General features: G+C 39.6%; 1 protein-coding gene across 10 annotated transcripts in view; it reads right to left on the reverse strand.

Moving 5' to 3' along the window:
* Positions 1-27,208, reverse strand: part of RPGRIP1 (RPGR interacting protein 1) — a 92,226-nt gene that overhangs the window by 54,698 nt on the left and 10,320 nt on the right. For all 10 annotated transcript variants that reach the window (XM_086710192.1, XM_086710200.1, XM_086710196.1 and 7 more), the window contains exons 3-7: positions 9,290-9,422; positions 6,566-6,831; positions 5,169-5,268; positions 4,523-4,654; positions 2,044-2,149 (exon numbers count right to left, since the gene is read on the reverse strand). In XM_086710192.1, the coding sequence (XP_086566318.1) occupies positions 2,044-2,149; positions 4,523-4,654; positions 5,169-5,268; positions 6,566-6,831; positions 9,290-9,422 (737 nt within the window). The remainder of the gene's footprint in view (positions 1-2,043; positions 2,150-4,522; positions 4,655-5,168; positions 5,269-6,565; positions 6,832-9,289; positions 9,423-27,208) is intronic.

The raw sequence follows: 27,208 nt of genomic DNA on the forward strand, positions 1-27,208 counted from the left end.
CATCTCATATTTCCATATTCTGTAGGTGCTACCAAAATTAACCAAATCAAAAGACTACAAGCAGATGTATAGGTCTCTCCAAAATACAGGTTGGGGGGTTGACCTCGTAAAGATCCCTTTGTCCCCATCAGAACAGAAGTACCCAGGGCAGTGCTAACTGAACCCAACCTAGATGAATGACACCACCACCATCTTCTTGCCCACACTAGATACCCAGGGGTCATCTTTATTTCCCCTTTTCCTCCAACCACTCCCTTTTGGTGATGATGTCATTCTTCTATTTCCTGCAAGTTGCCAATTCTCCGTGGGCCTCTCTCCGTGGGCCTCTCTCACTGTCTTGGTGGGAACCCTCATCCTATCTCCTTTGTACCACTGAACTCATTTCATACCTGATCACTTTACTTATACCAGCCAACCTATATCATTCACTCCACTGCTAGATGATCCTTCCTTGTAGTTTTGTAATTTTTGATAAGTTGAAAATTTCAGAAAAATACTAGAACATATCAGTCACCTATAATTCTACTACCCAGAATTAAGAATTATTGCTTTATAATAGTTTTTAAGGTATTATTTCTTTATTAAAATGTATTTCTTTTTTTTTTTAACTTTTTTTTTTCAACGTTTATTTATTTTTGGGACAGAGAGAGACAGAGCATGAACGGGGGAGGGGCAGAGAGAGAGGGAGACACAGAATCGGAAACAGGCTCCAGGCTCCGAGCCATCAACCCAGAGCCCGACGCGGGGCTCGAACTCCCGGACCGCGAGATCGTGACCTGGCTGAAGTCGGACGCTTAACCGACTGCGCCACCCAGGCGCCCCTAAAATGTATTTCAAAAAAAGTTCAAACATTAAAAACAAAAGCAAGGTGATCTCTTTGGGGAAAATTGATCATGTTATCAACTTATTTAAAGCCTTTCTGCAGCTCTCCACTGTCAATGGGATTAAGTCTAAAATCCTGATAAGGCCTCCATGATTTGGACCCTGATGTTTCTCACCTCCATGCCTTGGCCTACACCTCTCCTCCTCTAGAAAACCCTCCCCTCTCTTGCATACTCACTTTCAATATCCCAATATTTGGCTCAATAATATACTCTGTTATGAATCTTTTTTGGATCCCATACCCCATTCTCTGGTAGATCTGACTACTTTCTGTTGTGTCCCCAATACCCTGTATGCAGATAGCTGTACTTGTTTACATCTTGTTCTCTCTCTCTCTGGTAAGTTCCTTGAAGGCATGAGCTGTCTTACATTGTAATCTTTGTATCAAATGCTTTGCACAGTTCCTGGCACTCAATAAATATTTATCCAATAAAAGAATGGTGCTAATCTATCACTTAGACCCTTGATGCCCTATTTCCACCATTCAGATATGAGTTTCTATTGTGTGGTAATGAGAAAAGACCATGAGCCTTGGTGTCAGATAAACCCAGACTGAAAGTCTGCTCTGCCCCTTACTATTTTTATGACTTGAGCAAGTTACTTAACTTTTTTGAGGCTCAGTTCCCCCATCCATTAAATGTTCTTACATTGAGGGTTGTTCTCAGGCTTAAACTCTGGGACTGAGTCTAGCACATACAGAGTGCTTAGTAAAGACTAGTCTCCTTCCCTTCCCCTGTGACTGCTCTTGGCTTCCCAACTTAATTACATTATCATTGTGGCCACTGGCTGGGAACTTAACCCTGAGCACAAGTTAACCCCATTTAATTCTACCTTAGAAGGCAGGGCTTGAGCTTTCTTCCTAATAGAGAGATAATGTGAATATTGGAAAGAGAATAGACTCCGAATTGCAAGGTGTGGATTTGAATATCCCCTATAAGTTTTGAGATGAGTAATTTACTTTCTCTCAGTTGTGGTCTTCCATGTGTATAATGGAGAAAATAATTCTAACTGGCTCTTTTCCCCCCAACCTGGCAACAGACAGTTTCAGTTGGACCTGGATGCCTGATTGGACCCAGGGCTTCTCAAACAGCCAAGGATCCCAGGGTTCTATGATTTAAGGTACCACAGACCATCCCACGCTAACTTGCCCTGGAAGCTCACCTCTTGAACTTCTGTTAATTGTGCTTTTGTTGCTACCAACGAGGTATTCCTTTCATGTAGAAGCTTCTTAAGACGAATCAGCTCTATATTCTCCTTAATGGAAGCTCTGGACAAAGAAGACAGTGCTGAAACATTCTCTCTGTGAATGGACAGTTAAACACCTTTCCCCCAACACTGCACCAAGAACATCTTCCTCTTCCTCTTGCCTTTTTATCTTGCCCACAACATAGCAGAAGTAGGAAGCAAATGTATACCCCAATAAATAACCTCTTTTCTCCCATTTCCCTTTCACACCAGCTGAGATTTGAGAGAGAGAGACTACCAACCTTAAGACTCTGTGTTCTGAGAAAACATAATAGCTATTTTGAAAATTATGGTGCTTACAGCTTCCCATAAACTTTGCAAAGTCCAACTGAATCTGAGTCTTGTTTCCTTTGAGAAACTGGAAAGGTATGGATATGGAGAACACAAGGGAAGATTATTATTTCTGAACCTAGGAGATCATATTTTCTTTATTATTTGAAAGGTATTGAGGAGGATTTGGGCTCATTAGACTCTATCTCAGGGATTCCCAGTCCCAAATGCTTATTAGAATCATCTGGAGAAATCTTTATAATTATACTGCATGAACTCCACTCCCACATAATTGAAAGGGAACCTCTGGTATAGGGCCCAGACTTCTGTAGGGTTTTATCTATTTTTTAATTTTCAGAATCTGTTTACATGAAATAAATTATAAGATACACACGTTTTTTCTTTTATATAACTTATTTACCTATTTATTTTTATGTGGTATGTTCCATATTGTATTATTTCATATATTATTTTTTGTTTTCTTAATCAATATTGTCTTTTTTTGGTTAGAACATTTCTTTTTTTTTTCCTCCAAATTTTTATTCAAATTCCAGTTAGTTAACATGCAGTGTAATATTGGTTTCTGGTGTAGAATTCAGTGATTCATCACTTACATACAACATCCAGTGCTCATCACAACAAGTACCATCCTTAACACCCATCGCCTATTTAGCCCATCCCTCACTCACCTCCTCTTCAGGCTTCCATGGTTTTATTTATTTGTTTTTTTAGATTTTTATTTTTGAGAGAGTGAGTGGGGGAGAGAGAGAGGGAAACAAAGGATCTCAAGTGTGCTCTGCACTGACAGCACAGAGCCTGATATAGGGCTCGAGCTTACAAGCCGTGAGATCATGACCTGAGCTAAAGCGGGATGCTTAACCAACTCAGACCCCCCCAGACACCACCCTCCGACTTCTGTGGTTTTAAAACATCTCCAGTTGAAAACTATGTTTGAACATGGATGTTTATAGCAATTTCATTCATAATTGCCCAAATTTGGAAGCAACCAAGATGTCCTTCAGTAGGTGAATGGATAAATAAACTGTGGTACATCCAGACAATGGAATATTATTCAGTGCTAAAAGAAATGAGCTATCAAGCCATGAAAAGACATGCAGGAGACCTAAATGCATACTGCTAAGTGAAAGAAGCCAATCTGAAAAGACTACATAGTGTAAGATTCCAACTATATGACATTCTGGCCAAAGACAAAGTCAGAAAAACAGTGGAAAGATCAACGGTGCCGGGGGTGAGGGGGAAGGGAGGGATGCACAGGCAGAGAGCACAGAGGATGTTTAGGGCAGTGAATCTATTCTGTATAATACTGTACTGGTAGATACATGTCATTATACATTTGTCCAAACCCATAGAATGTGCAACACCCAGAGTGAACCCTAAGGTAAACTATGGACTCTGGGTGATAATGATATATCAGTGCGGGTTCATCCATGGTCACAAAAATACCACTCTGGTATGGGAGACTGATAGTGTGGGAGGCTGTGGGGGCGGGAAATGAGGGATATATGGGAAATCTCTGTACTTTCTGCTCAATTTTGCTATAAATCTAAAACTCATAAATCTAAAAAAATAAAGTCTACTTTTAAAAAAAAGTTCTCCAGGGGCACCTGGGTTGTTCAGTCAGTTAGGCAACCAACTCTTGATTGCAGCTCAAGTCATGATCTCACAGTTCGTGAATTCGAGCCCCACATCAGGCTCTAGACTGACAGTGCCAAGCTTGCTTGGGATTCTCTCTCTCTCCTTCTCTCTCTGCCCCTCCCCGAATCATTCTCTCTCCCTGCCTCCCTCTCTCACTCTCAAAAATAAATAAATCAAATCAAATAAAGTTCTCCAAAGACTGATGCACAGTGAGAGCTGAGAACTCCCATCTGTGACGAGGATGAAACAGTGTTCCTTCTGTGAAGTGAAGCAGCAAATCTTCTAATTTACATAAACATTCTCTTTAGGTTAATCCATTTCTTAACCCACACAGGAATCCAGGTCTATTTCTCAGACTGAATTTAACCCCAGGCATTCTCCTTTCCTCTGAGACAGAGGAAAGATACCAGTAAGAATCTCTTACTTTTCCAGTTCATATGGTTTGAGGCATGGAATGCTGCACTCTTACCGAAGCTCTGTGGCCTTCTGAGCACACCCCAAAGACCTTCTCTGTTCAAAATCTTCATCTTTGGACCACATTTTCTCAGGAGACTTGGGTGGTTCTTCCAACAGCATCGTATTGCTGGTCACAATATGAGCACTGTTAAGGCATGCACAGACCAATGAGTTTAGTCATAATTATGACTTTGCTGAAAGAAATTATACTGCTAGAATTAGGGACATTAAACACAAAAAGAAGACATAGAAATTGCTGTTCTAGGCATTTAGAACTGAGTTCTCACATGTATGAAAAGAAGTTAGAGGAGTTAGTAATTTTGGTATGTGTGATGGTTAATCTTACAAAATATAGCTTTCAAGTGTCAAACAGAAGTATAAATTAATTATGACCTAAGGGAGAAAAATATAAAGGGAAGGAGACAGAATACCTTCAATTAAGGAAAAGGCCTTTATTTGCCTTTTTTTTCAAAGACAGACAGATGCTGATTTCCCATCTTTTAAGCAATGAAGTTGGAATTTGACCTAGAGTTGACTTTCAGCTTCTCTGATTATGCTGGAAAGATTTCAAAATGCCAACATTCACTTGTTCCCTAAATAATGTATTTCCAATTAAAGCTGAAGGAGTAACAGTGCAGGATAAAGGAGTAAGAACTTACAGTTCACTGGATTCACTGGATATTTCACTTCTGATCTTTTCATTTGTCACGTGTTCCTTGAATGTAGGAGGGGCTGTGTAGCTCAGCCTGTCACTGGGCTCTGGAAGTTTAGACAGAAGATGCAGACTCTGCAATAGATTTCTCCAGAACACTAAGGGCTAAAAGTAGGGAGCTTTGAGACCTGGGGGGAAATCCTTATAATAACTGCTGATCTCAGGGGAGGGGTCTCAGTCTTTACTCTTTTTTCTTTTTCCTCAATTCTTTTTTTTTAATTTATTCATTTTTGAGAGAGAAAGAGAGAGCTGGGAGGGAGGGAGACAGACACACACACACACACACACACACACACACACACACACACACAGAGAGAGAGAGAGAGAGAGAGAGAGAGAGAGAGAAAACTAAGCAGGTTCCACGCTTGTCAGCACAGAGTCCAACTTGGGGGTTGAACTCACCAAACCATGAGATTGTGACCTGAGCCGAAATCAAGAATTGCTTAACCGCCTGAGCTACCACAGGCATCCCTCTCAGTCTTTACTCTTGCATAGATATGCAAATACAGACTTAATAAATGAGCGGGACTACAGACTGTCAAGTAAGTGAGTATAAATGGGAAGAAGAAAGCTGCGAAGAAGAAAGGGACTATGTGTCTAAAACTCTAATGCATCTTTACCTCTGATGCTGGGTATATAACTCATACTCAATAATGCTGAAGTCAAACTGAACTTAAACTTAGACTTAACTAAAGACAACAAATTCCTATGGACCTAAATCAGGGATGAGGAGGCTAGGTGAAGGAAATTTACACAAAAAAATTTTATTTAATTCAATGTTGGGTTTCCTAGCAGCCATAGACTCTTAGCCATTTGGAATACAGGAAGAAAAGAAATCGCAACTTCTCACTTACAGCCTGATTTCTAAGCTTGGACTTCAGAATTTCCAGGTGCCCCTGCAAAGTTTTGATTATGTATATGTGTATTTTTCTTGGGAGGAGGCCTCGGTTTGATCATGGGCTCAAAGGCGTCCACTTTCCAAAAAAAGCGAATAATCCCAGTTTTAGACGCACAGCATTAGTCCAGGGTCCCATAGTTCCCGTAGAGGGACCTGTCCTAAAATCACTTATCATCAAGGATAATTCTAAAATACTTTCTAGGCCCCCTGCATAACTTGGTCAGCAGAATTCCTGTTTCCCTTGTCTGCTTCTCTCCTCTCCGGTACTTCATGGTGAACTGAGAATTGTGAACCTGACATCTCACCAGGAGAAAAAAGATTTTAGGAAGGTAGAAACTACTGGGAAAAAGAGCAGGTGGAATAAAGCAGTAAGGAGGAAAATGTGGCTGCCAAATCAGTCCTTCCCAGTATTTCAGCCCTGTTGGAAACTTGGTCCTGAACCTTACCTCTCTTGAGTTTCTCGGGAACTGGCCCACCGGCCGTGCGGAGCTGTCTGTGTCCCGCGTGGACCCGAGGCTGGCTGCGGCGGGGAGCTGAGGGGCCGACGCGCTGGAACTGCAGCTGCAGCCCATGCAGCAGGGGGCGCTGGTGCTTAGTGGGGGTTTGTCGCCACCCCGCCTTCCGCCGCCGGGGTGCAGGCTGTTGGGCTTCCACCACCTCTGCCCTCAGGTCCCGGCCAGAAGCCGTCAGCCGACGCAACGCTGTCCTCATCCTAAGGGCAAAAGTAGAGCCGGTGGAAGGGGCCTTTCCAATTCTGTGAGTTATTATTTCTACAGTTCATTTGGTGGCAAATCATCATGAACTGATCTGTGATATAAATTTATCTACTGTGGTCCATTACCGATACTTTAAAAAAGTAATTTTCTATCCCCAATACACTGTAAGTTTTTGAGGACAGGGAGGTTGTGGTATCCATCTTTGTCCATTCTATTGCAATAAAAAAGGGGGGGGTTCGTTAATGTATTTATTTATATATTTACTTTTAAATAATATACATTGGCTTCTGTCCTAATAAATTGTGATTATGTTACAACATAAACAAAAATACTAATTTTTAAAGAATTGGTAATTAAATATAAGCATAAATTTTAATATTTACTTCTCCCATCCCGCTTGTCTGCACACCCCCGTATATGTACCCAACTTTAAGGATTACTCTCCTACAGCCTCTAGTATACACCCCTATAGCCCCTAGTATATGTTGAGACTTACCTATGGTGGACAGTCAATCACTGTCATCTTTTTTTTAAATTAATCTCTACACCCAACGTGGGGCTCGAACTCACAATCCTGAGATCAAGAGTCTCATGCTCCACAGACTGAGTCAGTCAGATGCCCCACACTATCTGTCATCTTGACCTAAAATCACGCTTTCAACCCTTATCATCCAATTCTGTGGTCCCCCTGCCTGCCAGTTCTGACATACTATGTGGCTTTGGGCACGTCATTAACCTTTTGTGGTCAGTTTCCTCATCTATGAATAAAGATAAAAATAGCACCTGCCTCATTAGATTGTTAGGAGAAGTGAATTAAATAAATATATGTAAAGTGTTTAGAACAGTGCTGTGCAGGGGTGCCTGGGTGGCTCAGTCAGTTAAGTGTCTGACTCTTGGTTTCAATTCAGGTCATGATCTCACCCTTTGTGAGTTTGAGCCCAGCCTGTTTCAGATTCTGTCTCCCTCTCTCCCTGCTCCTACCCCACTCACACTGTCTCTATCTCAAAAATAAATAAAACATTAAAAAAATTTTTTTAAAGAAAATGAACAGTGCTGTGCATTGTGAGCACTGTAGAAGTTAGCTATTATTATTATTATTATTATTATTATTATTATTATTATTATTACATATCATATCCAGATAAAGAAATCAAGTCATGAAACAGCCGGGTAAATTGCCCAAAGCCAAGGGTGATGGAATCTAATTTTTAGCCACTTAATATCTATAATCTCAAGTACTTTTTGGTTATCAACCAAGAAGCAGTATTTTTTGGCCTATGCAATCTTCTGCTTTCACCAGATTCTCAAGTTCTCTGCAATATAAAAGAATCTCTCACTCTGAAGAGTGTTGGCATACAATGGAAGCCTGTATCCTGTAGATTCTACATGAAGCTTTGAACCACTCCTGGGGATTACCAGTGAGAAAGCAAAAAGATGCTCTTGACATTGGGGAGTAGGTCTAACCTAACTAGTTCCCGGTGTTGTGTGAAGCTGGCCTGTTGTTCACAGCTAGGTCATGTTATTATCCTGTTGGACACAATCGCACACAACACCAACATCAGACAAGGCCACTGAGACCATGATAGAGTGATACTGAACAAGGCCACTGTATAATTTCATCTAAACACAAACACAAGGTCACTGTGCTGCACACAAAATACCAAACATTCTCCTTTCCTGGTTAATAAGTGAGTGCTATTCTAACCAATTACAGCTTTAGCTTCACTCTAGTCTACCTTCCCTGCAGATAATATCCAAATGCGGAGTTGTCCCTGCTTTCTAACGGTATCACATCTGGAGCAAACTCCTGTTACCCTTGGACCCTCCCACAAATCACCCAACTGAAGCTCAAATCCTGTAATAGATTTTTTTCTAACACATTCTTACTGAAATGACTGTATCATCTATGGTGTGCATTTCTCTAGCTGCAGTGAATAATAAACCCAACTTGCTCAACTATAGGTGTGTTCCTGCTAGTCTTTGGCTGGAAGGCATTGACACCAATATCTTTAAAATATGTCCTAGAGATAAACTCTGAACTTTCAGAACTTCTATTCTTCCCATCTGTTAATCTATCCACACTCCATCTCAGATTCCTCTCCAGGTCTCATCCCAAGAGATACCCTTTTGAAAGGCAATAACTTAAGGTTACTGTACATGGTATATTTCGGAGTTAAGGGCTTTTTAGCACAGTTACTCACTAGTTGTGACTTTAGGCAAGTTACTTAACCTTTTTATGTTTTCTTTTCCTCTTAATAGTACCTCCTCCCTCATAGTATTAAATAAGTTAATTGCATTTATAATAAGTTAGTTAATATACATAAAGCACTTCTAACATGCCTGATACAGGAAATGATCAATACGATTTTTGGTTTTGTTTTGCAAATAAAAACCTCCTTCTCTGACTTGCCCCTGTTCCCCTTTGTTCCCCAGCTTAAGGAGAACACAAGGTACCTTTTGATCTCATCCTGTTGCTTCCAATAAAGCTCCTTCACCAACATGTGCTCTTCACGAAGACGAAACAAGCTGTCCTCCAATTCTTCCCGGCCCATTCTGCTCAGGGGTGGTTGAGTTTTTATATTCTTACCTAAAGTCCCAGAAAAGGGTAAAGAGAGATTTTTCTTTTTAATTTTTTTTCAACGTTTTTATTTATTTATGGGACAGACAGAGACAGAGCATGAACGGGGGAGGGGCAGAGAGAGAGGGAGACACAGAATCGGAAACAGGCTCCAGGCTCCGAGCCATCAGCCCAGAGCCTGACGCGGGGCTCGAACTCACGGACCGTGAGATCGTGACCTGGCTGAAGTCGGACGCTTAACCGACTGCGCCACCCAGGCGCCCCAAGAGAGATTATTTTTACATGTAATTTTTTTTAATCCATCAGGTCTCTCATCACATTTTGTCTAGAGGGCTTCAATCTATCTGAGTCGTGTGTTTGAAAGGAAATTCAGGAAGTATATGAAATGTGTGCTAATGAATCTCTTTATCATTCCATAGCATTCCTGGATATGGAATATCATTCCGTATTGTTTCAGCACAAGGTATGACTCAATCTCCTGTCTAGAAAGTACATTCTCTTTATAAAAACATCAAATTGGGCTGTCAGTCTACTTAATTTTTTTTTTTTTAATTTACTCTTCTATTTTTTCTACTTACTAGATAATTTGGACATAGACAAAGACTGTGCCCACAACCATCTTCAAACCCTTACTAAGGAAATGGATAGAAACCTTTCTTGATTACCAAAGAGTCATCTAATTTGTTTTTGTGGTCTGGAGAAACCGTTCCCAAAGTTGCCTCCTTGAAATACAGCATCTGCTTGTTCTAAGCAGAGGAAACTAGAGCACACTTTTCAGTGTGTTAATGTTCACTGGCCCAGACTCAGCTCTTGATTGCATGGGAAAGAACCTAAAACTCCAGCACTCAAAATATAGCTCTTTCTCTAAAAGAGAGCGCTCAGAACTTCAGTCTCAGAACCACCTCAGCCACCACTACCCCCTCTCTGGTCTATCCTTTGGAAAAGATAAGTTTTTTAAAAAACAGGTTTATTAAAGTATAGTTAGCATGTAATATGTTGAATATATTTAAAGTGTAAAATTTGGTCAATTTTGACATGTGTTAGAACTGTGAAGCCTTCACAGTTAAGATAACAAACATATCCATGATAGCCAAGTTTCCTTGGCCCCTTTGTGACCCATTCCTCTCTACTCCATCCTAACCCCAATTCTACTTTAGTTCCCAGGAAACCACTGATATGTTTTATGTCACTATAGATTCAATTCTTTAGAATTTGATATAGATCAAATCATCCATTATGTACCCATTTTATTTTTTAGTTTTTGGGGGGCTGTTTTGACCTTTTTCACTCAGTATAATTATTTTGAGATTCATTCATGGTGTTTCTTATATCAATAGTTCCTTTTGGTTGCTGGTAGTATTTCACTGTACAGATACACCATAATTTATCCATTTGGTGGACATTTGAATTATTTCCAGGTTTTGGCTATTACAAATAGAGCAGCTATGAAAATATATCTATAAGTCTTTATATAGACATTTTTTAATTTCTCTTGGGCAAATATGTAGGAATGAAATAGCTGGGTCATAAGATAGGTGTATATTTAACTTTTTAAAAATCTGCCAAATTGTTCTCCAAATATGCATATCTCACAATATATAATATTACATATTTCTTTATTATTTCTTGGAACCACTTGAAAGTAAGTTGTACACATCATGTCCATTACTTTTTTTTTTTAAGTTTATTTATTTTTGACAGAGACAGAGACAGTGTGAGCAGGGGAGGGGCAGAGAGAGGGGGAAGACAGAATCCCAAGCAGGCTCCATGCTGTTAGTACAGAGCCCAATGCAAGCCTTTAACTACTAAATTGTAAGATCATGACCTGAGCCAAAACCAAGAGTGGGACACTTAATCAACTGAGCCACCCAGACACCTCTGTCCCATTACTTTTAACATGTTATTGTATATTTCCTAAAAACAAGGACATAGCCATAGAATAATTCTCATTCCATTACTCCTACATTTATTAGTTGGAATTGTACTGTAAGGGAAAGATCTCTCTTCAATAAATTTGTTTATTACTTAACATATTTATATACATATTTATATAACCTCATGGATTATACGTGTTATACAATCTCATGTTATACAATTATAACATATTTATACACTTTCATGGATTCCTATTTTAGTCAATGGGTTATAATCCATTGATACCATACACTTTTCCCCCAAATTTATTATTTTTTTATTAAAAATTATTTTTAATGTTTATTTATTTTTGAGAGAGACAGAGCATGAGCAGGAGAGGGGCAGAGAAAGAGGGAGACACAGAATCTGAAGCAGGCTCCAGAGTCTGAGCTGTCAGCACAGAGCCCGGCACGGGGTTTGAATTCACGAACCATGAGATCATGACCTGAACTGAAGTAGGATGGTCAACCAACTGAGCCACCCAGGCACCTCTAATTTTTATTTCTTTTTAGAGAGAGAGCATACAAGCAGGGGAGGGACAGAGAAAAAGAGAGAGAGAGAGAGAGAGAGAGAGAGAGAATCCCAAGGAGGCTTTATGCCCAGCGTGTGGAGCCCAGTGCGGAGCTTGATCTCGTGACTATGAGATCATGACCTGAGCCAAAATCAAGAGTTGGAGGCTTAACTGACTGAGCCACCCAGGCATCCCTATCATTATTCATCTTCACGCTCAAACTGTCCCAGATTCAGCCAGTGTGAGCCCTTCCAGCTGGTTCTGGTGTCCTTTTAAAATATCTTCATGGGGGGCACCTGGGTGGTTCAGTCGGTTAAGTGTCTGACTTCAGCTCAGGTCATGTTATCACAGTCTGAGTTCGAGCCCCGCATCAGGCTCTGTGTTGACAGCTCGGAGCCTGGAGCCTGCTTTGGATTCTGTGTCTCCCTCTCTCTCTCTGCTCCTCCCCTGCTCATGCTCTGTCTGTCTCAAAAATAAATAAAAACATTTTTGGGGGCGCCTGGATGGCTCAGTCGGTTAAGCGTCAGACTTCAGCTCAGGTAATGATCTCATGGTCCATGAGTTCAAGCCCCGCATCAGGCTCTGGGCTGATGGCTCAGAGCCTGGATCCTGCTTCCGATTCTGTGTCTCCCTCTCTCTCTGCCCCTCCCCCATTCATGCTCTGTCTCTCTCTGTCTCAAAAATAAATAAATGTTAGGGGCGCCTGGGTGGCTCAGTCGGTTAAGCGTCCGACTTCCGCTCAGGTCATGATCTCACGGTCTGTGAGTTCGAGCCTCGTGTCGGGCTCTGTGCTGACAGCTCGGAGCCTGGAGCCTGCTTCCGATTCTGTGTCTCCCTCTGTCTCTGCCCCTCCCCTGCTCATGCTCTGTCTCTCTCTGTCTCAAAAATAAATAAAACATAATTTATTAAATAAATAAATAAAAATAAAAAAATAAACGTTAAAAATTTTTAAAATAAAAATAAATAAATAAATAAAAACATTTTTTAAAAATTAAAAAAAATAAAATATCTTCATGGGAGCACTTCTTGATCTCAGGGTGTGAGTTCAGGCCCAATGTTCGGCATGGAGCCAACTTAAAAAAAAAAAAGACAAACTCACAAAAAAACCTATCAGGGGGACCTGGCTGTCTCAGTTGGTAGAACATGTGACTCTTGATCCTGGGTCTTGAGTTCAAGCCCCACATTGGGTGTAGAGATTACTTAAAAACAAACAAACAAACAAACCAAAAACTAAGATCTGGGTGACATGAAAAGATATTCAACATCACTAATAATCAGGGAAATGCAAATTAAAACCACAATGAGATATATCACCTTGTATCTGTCAGAATGGCTAGTATCAAAAAGACAAGAAATATCAAGTGTTGGTATGGATGTGGAGAAAAAGGAACCCTCATGCAACGTTGGTGGGAACACAAATTGATGTAGACACTGTGGAAAACAGTATGGAGTTATCTCAAAAAATTAAAAATAGAATTACCATATGATCCAGTAATTCAGCTACTGGATATTTACCATAAAAAACAAAAACACTAGTTTTAAAAGATATATGCACTTCTTATGTTTACTTCAGCATTATTTAGAATAGCCAAGATATGGGAACAATGCAGGGAGCCTGGGTAGCTCAGTCGGTTAAGTGTCCAACTCTTGATTTTGGCTCAGGTCATGATCCCAGGGTCATGGAATTGAGCCCCACATTGGGCTCTGTGCTGAGCGTGGAGCACACCGAGCATTCTTTCTCTCTCTCCCTCTGCCCCTTTTCCTAGCTCTAAAATTAAAAATAATAATAATAAAGAAACAACCCAAGACAGATGAATGGATAAAGGAGATGTGGTATGTATATAGGGGTGCCTGGGTGGCTCAGTCAGTTGACTGTCCAACTTCAGCTCAGGTCATGATCTTGTGGTTCATGAGTTCAGGCCCCACGTCGGGGCTCTGTGCTGATAGCTCTTTGGATTCTGTGTCTCTTTCTCTCTCTGCCCCTCCCTGTCTTGTGCTCTGTCGTTGTCTCCGTCTCTCTCTCAAAAAGAAATAAACATTTAAAAAAAAAAGATATGATATATACGTTGGAATATTACTCAGCCATAAAAATAAGATCTTGCCATTTGTAACAACTTGGATGGGCCTAGAAGGTATTATTAATGACATAAGTCAGGTAAAGACAAATACAATATGATTTTACTTATATGTGCAATCAAAAAAAAAAAAAAAAGCAGTAACAAACCCATAAATACAGAGAACCAACTGGTGGTTGCCAGAGCGGAAGGGGTAGAAGGATGGGCAAAATGGAGGAAGGAGAGTGGGAGTTATGGAATGAATAAGTCACAGGGATGAAAGGTACAACATAGGGAATACAGTCAATGGTGTTGAATAGTGACAGATGGTAGCTACACTTGTAATGAGCATAGATAGTGTAAGTAAAGAGATCATGAATCACTATGCTGTACACCTAAAACTAATGTGACATTGTGTGTCAACTATACTTCAATTAAAAAGTTTCTCAGGGCACCTGGGTGGCTCAGTCAGTTGAGTGTCCGACTTTAGCTCAGGTTATGATCTCACGGTTTGTGAGTTCAAGACCCACGTTGGGCTCTGTTCTGACAGCTCAGAGCCTTGGGCCTGCTTTGGATTCTGTGTCTCCTTTCTCGCTCTACCCCTCCCCTGCTTGTGCACGCTCTCTCTCTCTCAGAAATAAACATTAAAAATTTTTTTAAAAAGTTTCTTTTCTCCCAAATTATCTAAAATAAATTCAATATTGCTTAGAATGGGGGGGAATAAAATAGATATAACTTCCAAACCAATCAACTTACAAAATAATGCAGCTGATTGCTAGGCCACTTAGCTTAATAGGAAAGAAAGTATGGTCACTAGGAAGAAAAAAAAATTTTTAATGTTTATTTGTTTTGAGAGAGAGAGTGTGTGAGCAAGAGAGGGGAAGAGAGGGAGAGAGAGAATCCCAAGCAGGCTCTACACTGTCAGCACAGAGCCCAATGTGGAGCTCAATCCCATGACACTGGGATCATGACCTGAGCCGAAAACAAGAGTAGGACACTTAGTTCACTGAGCCACCCAGGAGCCCCCAAGGAAGACAATTTTTAACATGACCATAAGCCTTTATGAACATCTGCATTTATAATAAGCACTTTACTTCATTTACTTTTAACTATTACATAAATAACAGGAATAAAATTGGACACAGTTTGTAATAAAACCTATAAAAGTTTCTTTTTCTACAAAATCATTATGTAAATCCTTCATTCTGGCACCTTCTTCTGAATAAACATTAAGTTATTTTGGCTCTTTGGTCATGTGGATGGCCTCAAAATTGACTAGACTCTCTAGGTGGTTAATTCTTACGCAGGGTTTTCAGTCACTAATACTATGACTTTTCTGACTTTGAAAATTATCTCAGTCAGTTCGCATTTCAGTTCATGGAATAAAGGTTTGAGAAGCACAAAATCCCCAGTTGTGCACTGCTAAAGAGAATTATGAACAAATAGATTTTTCCCTTATTAAAATATTATGATCCATTTAGCATCAGTAACTGAACAAGCTCTAGACATTATGTAGCTTTGTTACCTCCTGGCTTGACTAGGTCCTCCTTTTTTTTTTTTTTAATTGAACATGTTTTATTGCTAATGTCTTACACAAATGAAAACACAACCCAAAATTTATTGGATGTAGTTAAACACAGAGCTAATGGGGAAATTTATAGCTGTAAATGTCTGCATTCAAAAAGAAGATCTCAAATCAAACCTTGAGAAATTAGAAAAAGAAGAAGCTAAACCCAAAGCAAGCAGAAGGAAGGAAAAAACAAAGAGTAGAGCAAGAATAAATCAAACAAGAAGCAGAAAAATAGTGAAAATTAATAAAACAAATATTGGTTCTTGGAGAGATAAACAAAGTTAACAAAACTTTAGCTAGACTGACCAAGATTAAACAGAGAAGACTCAAATTGCTAAAATCAGGAATGAACAAAGTGACATCATACCAACTTAAAGAATAAAAAGAACTATATGGGAATACTACAAACAATTGTATGTCAACACAGGTGCAGAGGACAGTTTCCTAGAAAGACACAAATTACTAAAATTGACTCAAGAGGAAACAGAAAACCTGAACAGACATATGAGACTGAATTTTTAATAAAAAACATTACACCAAGAAAATCTCAAGCCCACATGACTTCACTGATGAATTCTACCAAATATTTAAAGAAGAGTTAACATCAATCCTTCACAAAGCCTTCCAAAAAATAGAACAAGCAACACTTCCCAACTTATTACATGAGTTCGAAACCAAAGACATCACAAGAAAGAAAACATAGATCAGTATCTCTTATAACCACAGACACAAAATTCTCAACAAAAAAATATCAAACTCGGGGCGCCTGGGTGGCGCAGTCGGTTAAGCGTCTGACTTCAGCCAGGTCACGATCTCGCGGTCCCTGAGTTCGAGCCCCGCTTCAGGCTCTGGGCTGATGGCTCGGAGCCCGGAGCCTGTTTCCGATTCTGTGTCTCCCTCTCTCTCTGCCCCTCCCCCGTTCATGCTCTGTCTCTCTCTGTCCCAAAAATAAAAAAATAAAAAAATAAAACGTTGAAAAAAAAATATCAAACTGAATCAAGCAACACATAAAAAGGCTTTTAACCAGAGGCACCTGGGTTAAACATGTGGCTCAGGTCATGATCTCATGGTGTCTGAGTTTGAGTCCCACATCGGGCTCATTGCTGTCAGCATGGAGCCCAATTCAGATGCTCTGTTCACCCCTCTCCCAGCCCCTCCCCGACTTGTGCTCTCTCTCTTTCAAAAATAAATAAAACATTAAAAAACAAAAAGTGGCTGTTAATCATACCAAAAGGAATTTATCCCAGGAATACAGCTTGGTTTAAAATATGAAAAATCAATGTAATATGCCATATTAATATACTAAAAGACAAAACGACATCATATCAATGGTCACAGAAAAAAAATTGACAAATCCAACATCCTTTCATGATAAAAACATTCAATCAACTACTAATAGAAAGAAACTTCCTCAACCTGATAAGGGCCATCTACAAAAGACTCAGGGCTAAAATCATCCTTAACAGATCTAAAGCTCTCCCACTGAGATCAGGAATATGACAAGGATGTCCATTCTTGCCACTTATATTTAACATTTTACTGGAGGTTCTATCCATGGAAATTAGGCATGAAAAAGAAAATACACCCAAATTAGAAAAGACAAAGTGAAACTATCTGTATTAACAGATAACATGATGATGTATATAGAAAATCCTAATGAATCCACTAAAAAAAAAAAAAGTTATTAGATGGGCACCTGGGTGGCTCAGTTGAATGAGCCTCCAATTCTGGATTTTGGCTCAGGTCATGATCTCACAGTTTGTGAGATTGAGCCCTGCCTTGGGCTCTGAACTCACAGTGTGGAGCCTGCTTGGAATTCTCTCTCTCTTTCCCTTCCTCGCTCTCTGCCCCTCCTCTGCTCATATGTGCACTCTCTCTGTCTCTCAAAATAAATAAACTTAAAAAAAAAAACTACTAGAAGTAATATACGAGGTGAGTAAAGTTTTCAGGTGTAGGATCAATGCACAAGATTAATGATATTCCTATCTACTAAACAATCTGAAGACTAAATTAAGATAACAAATCAATTTACAATAGCATAAAAAATAAATGGGAATAAATGTAACAAAGAGGTATAAAATTTGTACACTGAAATATATAAAACATCATTTAAAGGAATTAAAAATGTTTAAATAATTAGGAAGATATCCCATGTTCATGGATTTAAAGACCTAATATTGATAAGATGGCAATATTTCCACAATTCATGTACAAATTAATGCAGTCCCTATCAAAATCCCAGTTGGTTTTTTTCCCCCCAGACATTGACGAGCTGATCCTAAAGTTCATATGGAAATTCAAGGAATACAGAATAGCTAAAATAACCTTGAAAAAGAACAAAGTTGCACATCCTGATTTCAAAACTTACTACAAAGCTATAAGAATCAAGACAGCACAGGGGCACCTGGGTGGCTCAGTCAGTTAAGCATCTGACTTAGGCTCAGGTCGTGATCTCATGGTTCGTGAATTCAAGCCCTGCATTGGACTCTGTGCTGACAGCTCACAGCCTGGAGCCTGCTTTGAATTCTCTGTCTCCCTCTCTCTCTGCCCCTTCCCCATTTGCACTCTGTCACTCTCTCAAAATAAACAAACATTAAAAAAAAAAAAGACAGGGGCGCCTGGGTGGCGTAGTCGGTTAAGCGTCCGACTTCAGCCAGGTCACGATCTCGCGGTCTGGGAGTTCGAGCCCCGCGTCAGGCTCTGGGCTGATGGCTCAGAGCCTGGAGCCTGTTTCCGATTCTGTGTCTCCCTCTCTCTCTGTCCCAAAAATAAAATAAAAACGTTGAAAAAAAAAATTAAAAAAAAAAAAAAAAGACAGCACAATACTGACATAGGATACATATGTAGATTAATGGAATAAAACTGAGAGTCCAGAAGTAAACTCTTATATTTACAGTTAATTGCTTTCCAACAAGTGTGCCCAGAAAATTCAATGGGGAAAGAATTGTTTTTTTCCCCACAAATGGTGCTGGACGACTAGAGAGACACATGTAAAAGAATGAATTTGGATCCTTATCTCACACCATATAAGAAGTTAACTCAAAATGAAATACAGACCTAAATGTAAGAGCTAAAACTATAAAATCCTTACAAGAAAACATAGAAGTCAATCTTTGTGACCTTGGATTAGGCAGTGTTAAATAGCACTATGAAGTTAGACCTGAAACCAAAAGCACAAGTGACAAGTGAAAAAGTAGATAAACTGGACTTCATCAAAATTAACTTTCATGATTTGGAGGACACTGTTAAGAAACCTACAGAATGGGAAAAAGAGTTGCAGATCACATATCTGGTAAGAGGTTAGTATCCAAAATACATAAAGAACTCTTATAACCAACAATATAAAGACATATAACTCAACTTTAAAATGGACAAAGGATCGGGATGCCTGGGGGCTCAGTCAGTTGAGCATCTAACTTCAGCTCATGTCATGATCTCAAGGTTCACAAATTCAAGCCCTGCATCAGGCACTGTGCTGATAGCTCAGAGCCTGGAGCCTGCTTTGGATTCTGTTTGTCCCTCTCTCTCTCTGCCCCCCACCACCCCTGCCAGCTTGTTTGTTCTTTCTCTTTCTCTCTCTCTCTCTCTCTCTCAAAAATAAACAAACATTAAAAAATTGGATAAAGGATCTAAGGACACATTCTTCCAAAGAAGCTAAACAAGTGAATGATAAATACATGAAAGATGTTCAGTGTGATTATTCATTAGGGAAGTACAAATCAAAACCACAAAAGAATAAATTTTTAAAAACAACCTAAGAGGGGTGCCTGGATGGCTCAGTTGGCTAAGTGTCCGATTCTTGGTTTGGGCTCAGGTCATGATATTGCAGTCCCTGAGATCAAGCCCTGCATCAGGCTCTGTGCTGACAGTGTGGAGCCTGCTTGGGATTCTCTCCCTCCCCTACTTGCACTGTCTCTATCTCTCTCAAAATCAATAAATAAGCATTAAAACACACACACACACACACACACACACACACACACACACGAGATCACTTCAATAACAAGTGAGGATATGAAAAAATTGGAACTTTCATACATTGTTGGTAGGAACATAAAAGGGTACAACTGCTTTAAAAATAGTCTGGCAATTCTTCAAAATGTTAAACATAGAGCTATCATATGACCTAGCAATTCCACTTCTGGGTATATAAGAAAAATGAAAACATGTCCACCCAAAAATTTGTACACAAATGTTCATAGCAGCATTATTCATAACAGCCCCCAAGTGAAAATAATCCAAATGTCCATCAACCTATGAATATATAAACAAATGTGGTATGCCCATAAAATGAAATATTATTATGCAATAAAAAGGAATGGAGGTATTGATAAATGCTATAACATGGATGAACTTTGGAAACATTATGCTAAGTGAAAGAAGCCAGACACACAAAAAATATATTATATGATTCCTTCCACACAAAATGTCCAGACCAGGCAAATGGATAGAGACTGAAAGCAGATGAGTGATTATGAGAGGCAGGCTGTGGGGACATGAGGACAGGGCTTCTTTTTTTTTTAAGTTTATTTTGAGAAAGAGAGAGAGTACACAAGCACACAGGGGAGGAGCAGGGAGAGAGGGAGAGAGAGAATTCCAAGCAGGCTCTGTGCTGTTAGTGCAAAGCCTGAAGTGGGGCTTGAATTCATGAACTGTGAGACCATGATCTGAGCTGAAATCAAGAGTCTGACATAACTGCCTGAGCCACCCAGGTGCCCCAATAAAGGGTTTCTTTTTGGGGTAATTAAATGTTCTAAAATTAGTGGGTATGAATTCAAAACTATCAATATAGTAAAAATTACTGAATTGTACAATTTGAAAGAGTGAATTTTATGGCATGTAAATTATATCCCAATAAAACTGTTATGTGTAATACATACAACATAAATTATATATGTATGATTATAAAAATGTTAATATATACACCTCACATATATAAATGAGGAAATAAATAGTTTGAAGAATAATGAAGTGTACACATACATACTAGCTGAAGAAACAGAACATTACTAATACACTAAGAACCCTCTGTAAGTTCCCACACATCCTATTCCCTTCTTCCCCCAGAGGTGACTATTATCATGAAGGCTATATCACTAGTAACTGCTGTATATTTCTTTTTTTTAATTAATTAATTTTTTAATGTTTATTTATGTTTATAATGTTTATTTAATGTTTATTTATGTTTATAATAAATGTTTATTTATTTAATGTTTTTTAATATTTATTTTGAGAGAGAGAGAGAGAGACAGAAAGAGCAAGCACATGGGCAAGGGAGGGACAGAGACAAAGAATCCCAAGCAGGCTCTAAACTGGCAGATGCAGGGCTCAATCTCATGACTGTAAGATCATGACCTGAGCTGAAATCAAGAGTTGGATGCTTAACTGACTAAGCCACCCAGGCACGCCTGCCTTACATATCTTTATAATTTTATAAAGGAAATTAGAGCCACGGGGCCAGCCTGGTGGGCCATAGATGCATGATTGTGAATTGGGAGAGATAAAATGGGCAACGTAGGCTTGGGTGGGAGGGATCCCCTTCTGTGAAGACACAAAGGGAAGAGAAAGACAGGCTGGGGAAGTGTAGGACAGTATCTGGACAAGTGAAGAACCACAGACCAGGATGGACAAAGATCCAATCTCTAACTGCCGGGCTTTCTCCAAACTGGCGCCGGCTGCCCCATTTGCACACCTGGGGAGGAAGGGAGCCAGCCCTGGGCTCAGTAACTAGTCCAGAGGAGTGGTCCGCAGTGGGGGAAAGCAATCCCCTCCTTGGAGTGCTGTAGGAAGAAGGTATACAACCGTTCAAAGTACAAAGACTGCCGGCGCCACCAGCCAGAGACCATATATCCGCAGCGCAGAGCAGCACTTCCCCAGAACTAGGGCGCACAGAGCAGGACTCTTTAAGACATTGAGGTTTGAATCCCAGCCGAGCGCCAGGGAGGTGCGGGAGTGGGCGGAGCAAGACAAACTGCCTCATTTGCACCCCTGGCACTAGGAGGACGGCTTTAACACAGTAACTTGGGACACCCGGTCCGTGGAGGAGAGACTGGGGTGTCGATATTTTCCTCCCCATCACCAACAAGGTGGGGCCTCAAGGAATGGACAGTGGGCCCACAGTGGAGGCGGACCTGCTTACACCAAACCACGCCCCTCCACGCCTGGTAATTGCGAATCTACTGGAGCAGGATTGATGATGACCAACCAGACAGCCCCTCCTCCAGGCCAGTGGTTTTACCAGTTCCAAGGCACCCAGCGGTTTTACATTTCCTGATTTAATTCTTGGACAATTCTTATTATATACACATTTTTCTTTACCTTTCTTTCCTCCTTCTTATTTCTTCCCTCCTCTAGTCTGGTTATTCTGGTTGTTGGTTTGTTTAAGCAGACATATTTAATCTATTCTCTTTATACCTGTTCTATATCTCCTTCTTTAATTCCCCGCTGCCCCCTCTCTCTGGATTAAGCTGTATAGTTTCTCTGCTGGATCAATTTTCTTTTCTTTTCTTTTTCCCTGCCCCTATCATTTCTCTCTTTGTATGGGAAAAGGCCTCTTCCATTAACAATGCTCCTACCCATTGTTTTGCTGTAGCTGGTGTTTTAGGTTTTTTTTCTGTTTTTGTTTGTTTGTTTTCTTTTCCAGGGCTACTTCAACAGCAAGTCAAAGCGAACTGGTGGAGGGTCCGAAACAACACTACAAGTAAGGAGATAAAGGAACCAGAGTCACAACGACACAGAGCAAGTAACACACTCCAATAAACACCTAGTGAAAGGCCAGGCCTTAGACAATGTATGACCCCTCTTTAATATAGTAGTGCTTGCAGGTACAGGACACATAACAAGCTTTTAAAACACATAAGGGACAGAAAACTAGCCAAAATGACAAAATGGAAGAATTCTCATCAAAAGAAATTCCAGGAAGAAATGATAGCTAAATAATTGTTCAAAACAGATATAAACAATATAACTGAACAAGAATTTAGAAGAATAGTCATAAGATTAATTGCTGGGCTTGAAAAAATCGTAGAAGACAGCAGAGAATCTATTGCTACAGAGATCAAGGAACTAAAAATTAGTCATGATGAATTTAAAAAAAAATTTTTTTTTAATGCTTATTTATTTTTGACAGAGACAGCATGAGCAGGGGAGGGGCAGAGAGAGAGGGAGACACAGAATCGAAAGCAGGCTCCAGGCTCTGAGCTGCCACCACAGAGCCCGACGCGGGGCTCGAACTCACGGACTGCGAGATCATGACCTGAGCTGAAGTCGGACACTCAACCGACTGAGCCACCCAGGTGCCCCAGTCATGATGAATCTAAAAATGTTGTCAATGAGGTGCAAAGTAAACTAGAGGTGGTGACAGTGAGGATTAAAGAGGAAAAAGAGAAAATAAGTGAAACAGAAGATAAAATTATGGAAAAAGAGGAAGCTGAGAAAAAGAGAGATAAAAAAATTCTAGAACATGAGGGGAGAATCAGAGAACTAAGTGATTCAATGAAATGTAAAAATACCCATATCTTAGGAGTTTCAGAAGAAGAAGAGAGAGAGAAAGGGGCAGAAGGTGTACTTGAACAAATCATAGCTGAGAACTTCCCCAATCTGGGGAAGGAAACAGACATTGATATCTGCAAGGCACAGAGAACTCCCTTCAGACATAATAGGAATCATGCTTCTGCTTGACATATCATAGTGAAACTGGTAAAATACAAATATAAAGGGAGAATTCTGAAAGCAGCTAGGAACAAATGGGCCTTAATCTACAAGGACAGACACATAAGGGTGGTAAGCAGACCTATCTACTGAAACTTGGCAGGCCAGAAGGGAGTGGCAGGAAAAATTCAATGTGCTGAATAGGAAAAATATGTAGCCAAGAATCTTTTATCCAACAAGCCTGTCATTCAGAATAGAAGGAGAGATAAAGATTTTCTCAGACAAAAACTGAAGGAGTTCATCACCACTAAACCAGCCCTACAAGAGATCCTAATGGGGGCTCTGGGTGGAATGTTGCAAAGACCACAAATGACCAGAGACATCATTACAAGCATGAAGCCTACAGATAACACAATGCCTCTAAATCCACATCTTTCAATAATAACATCGAATGTAAATGAACTAAATGCTCCAATAAAAAGACACAGGGTATCAGAATGGACAAAAAACAAGACCCATCTATTTGCTGTCTACAAGAGGCCTATTTTAGACCTGAGGACACCTTCAGATTGAAAGTGAGGGGATGGAGAACCATCTATCATGCTACTGGAAGTCAAAAGAAAGCTGGAGTAGCCATACTTATATCGGATAAACTAGATTTTAAACTAAAGTCTGTAACAAGAGATGAAGAAAGGCATTAGAGCATAATTATGGAGTCTATCTTTCAAGAAGAGCTAATAATTATAAATGTTTATGCACCCAATTCGGTGGCACCCAAATATATAAAACAATTAATCACACACATAAGTAGTCTTATTAGTAAGAATGTGGTAATTGCCGGAGACTTTAATACCCCATTTACAACAATAGATAATCTACACAGAAAATCAATAAGGAAACAATGGCCCTGAATGATACACTGGATCAGATGGGCTTGATAGATATATTAAGAGTTTTTCATCCTAAAGCAGCAGAATACACATTCTTCTTGAGTGCACATGGAACATTCTCCAAGATATATCACATACTGGGTCACAAAAAAGCCCTCAATAAATATAAAAGAATTGAGATTATGCCATGCACATTTTCAGATCACAGTGCAATGAAACTTGAAATCAACCACAGGAAAAAATTTGGAAAACCTCCAAATGCATGGAGGTTAAAGAACATCCTACTAAAGAATCAATGGGTCAACCAGGCAATTAAAGAAGAAATTAAAAAATACATGGAAACAAATGAAAATGAAAACACAACAGTCCAAACCCTTTGGGATGCAGCAAAGGCAGTCCTAAGAGGAAAATACATTGCAACCCAGGCCTATTTCAAGAAACAAGAAAAATCCCAAATCCAAAGTCTAATAGCACACCTAAAGGAACTAGAAGCAGAACAACAAAGAAACCCCAAGACCAGCAGAAGAGGAGAAATAATAAAGATCAGAGCAGGAATAAACAATATAGAAAAAAAAAAAAAAACAACAACCGTGGATCAGATCAATGAAACTAAGAGCTGTTTTTTGAAAAAATAAACAAAATTGATAAACCTCTAGCCAGGCTTCTCAAAAAGAAAAGAGAGAGGACCCAAATAGATAAAATCACGAAAATTGAATTATTACAACAAATCCCTCAGAAATACAAGCAATTATCAGGGAATACTATGAAAAATTATATGCCAACAAAATGGACAACCTGGAAGTAATGGAAAAATTCCTAAACACCCACACACTTCCAAAACTCAAATGGTAAAAAATAGAAAATTTGAACAGACCCATAACTAGTGAAGAAGAAATTGAATCAGTTATCAAAAATCTCCCAACAAATAAGAGTCCTGGACCAGATGGCTTCCCTGGGGAATTCTACCTGACATTTAAAGAGATAAATGTCTGGTAGATAATACCTTTCCTTCTCAAGCTGTTCCAAAAAATAGAAAGGGAAGGAAAACGTCCAGACTTGTTCTATGAAGCCAGCATTACTTTGATTTCCAAACCAGAGACCCAGCAAAAAAAAAGAGAACTACAGACCAATATCCCTGATTAGTATGGGTGCAAAAATTCTCAACAAGATACTAGCAAATCGAATTCAACAGCATATAAAAAGAATTATTCACCATGATCAAGTGGGAATCATTCCTGGGCTGCAGGGCTGGTTCAGTATTCACAAATCAATCAGTGTGCTACATCACATTAATAAAAGAAAGGATAAGAACCATATGATCCTGTCAGTAGACACAGAAAAAGCATTTAGCAAAATACAGCATCCTTTCTTTTTTTTTTTTTTTTTCACGTTTTTATTTATTTATGGGACAGACAGAGACAGAGCATGAATGGGGGAGGGGCAGAGAGAGAGGGAGACACAGAATCGGAAACAGGCTCCAGGCTCCGAGCCATCAGCCCAGAGCCTGACGCGGGGCTCGAACTCGCGGACCGCGAGATCGTGACCTGGCTGAAGTCCGACGCTTAACCGACTGCGCCACCCAGGCGCCCCCAGCATCCTTTCTTAATAAAAACCCTCAAGAAAGTCGGGATAGAAGGAACATACCTAAACATCATAAAAGTCATATATGAAAAGCCCACAGCTAATATCATCCTCAATGGGGAAAACTGAGAGCTTCCCCCCCAGATCAGGAACATGACAGGGATGTCCGCTGTCACCACTGTTGTTTAACATAGTTTTCGAAGTCCTAGAATCAGCAATCAGACAACAAAATGAAATAAAAGGCATCAAAATTGGCAAAGAAGAAGTCAAACTTTCACTTTTCATGGATGACATGATATTATAGATGGAAAACCCAAAAGACTCCACCAACAGGCTGCTAGAACTGATCCATGAATTCAGCAAAGTCGCAGGGTTCAAAATCAATGTACAGAAATTGGTTGCATTTCTATACACCAATAATGAAGCAACAGAAAAAGAAATCAAGAAATTGATCCCATTTACAATTGCACCAAGAACCATAAAATACCTAGGAATAAACCTAACCAAAGATGTAAAAGACCTATATGCTGAAAACTATAGAAAACTTATGAAAGAAACTGAAGAAGATACAAAGAAATGGAAAAACATTCCATGCTCATGGATTTGAAGAATAAGTATTGTTAAAATGTCAATACTACCCAAAGCAATCTACACATTCAATGCAATCTCAATCAAAATTGGACCAGCATTCTTCTCAAAGCTAGAACAAGCAATCCTAAAATTTGTATGGAACCACAAAAGATCCCAAATAGCCAAAGTAATGTTGAAAAAGAAAACGAAAGTGGGAGGCATCACAATCCCAGACTTTTGTCTCTAATACAAAGCTGTAATCATCAAGACAGCATGGTATTGGCACAAAAACAGACACATAGACCAATGGAATAGAATAGAAAACATAGAATTAGACCCACAAATTTATGGCCAAGTAATCTTTGACAAAGCAGGAAAGAGTATCCAATAGAAAAAAGACAGTCTCTTTAACAAATTGTGCTGGGAGAACTGGACAGCAACATGCAGAACAATGAAACTAGACCACTTTCTTACATCATACACAAAAATAAACTCAAAATAGATGAAAGACCTAAATGTGAGACAGGATACCATCAAAACCCTAGAGGAGAAAGCAGGTGACAACTTCTTTGACCTCAGCTGCAGCAATTTCTTGCCTGACACATCTCCAAAGGCAAAAGAATTAAAAGCAAAAATGAACTATTGGGACCTCATCAAGATACAAAGTTTCTGAACTGCAAAGGAAACAATCAACAAAACTAAAAGGCAATTGATGGAATGGGAAAAGGTATTTGCAAATGACATATCAGACAAAGGGCTAGAATCCAAAATCTATAAAGAACTCACCAACCTCCACGCCTGAAAAACAAATAATCCAGTGAAGAAATGGGCAAAAGACATGAATAGACACTTTTCCAAAGAAGACATCCAGTTGGCCAACAGATACATGAAAAGATGCTCAACATCACTCATGATCAGGGAAATACAAATCAAAATCACACTGAGATACCACCTCACACCAGTCAGAGTAGCTAAAATGAACAAATCAGGAGACTATAGATGCTGGTGAGGATGTGGAGAAACGGGAACCCTCTTGCGTTGCTGGTGGGAATGTA

This window comes from Puma concolor, chromosome B3 (genome assembly GCF_028749965.1).
Source record: "Puma concolor isolate L17-30 chromosome B3, mPumCon1.1.hap2, whole genome shotgun sequence".
In the NCBI taxonomy this organism is placed as follows: Eukaryota; Metazoa; Chordata; class Mammalia; order Carnivora; family Felidae; genus Puma; species Puma concolor.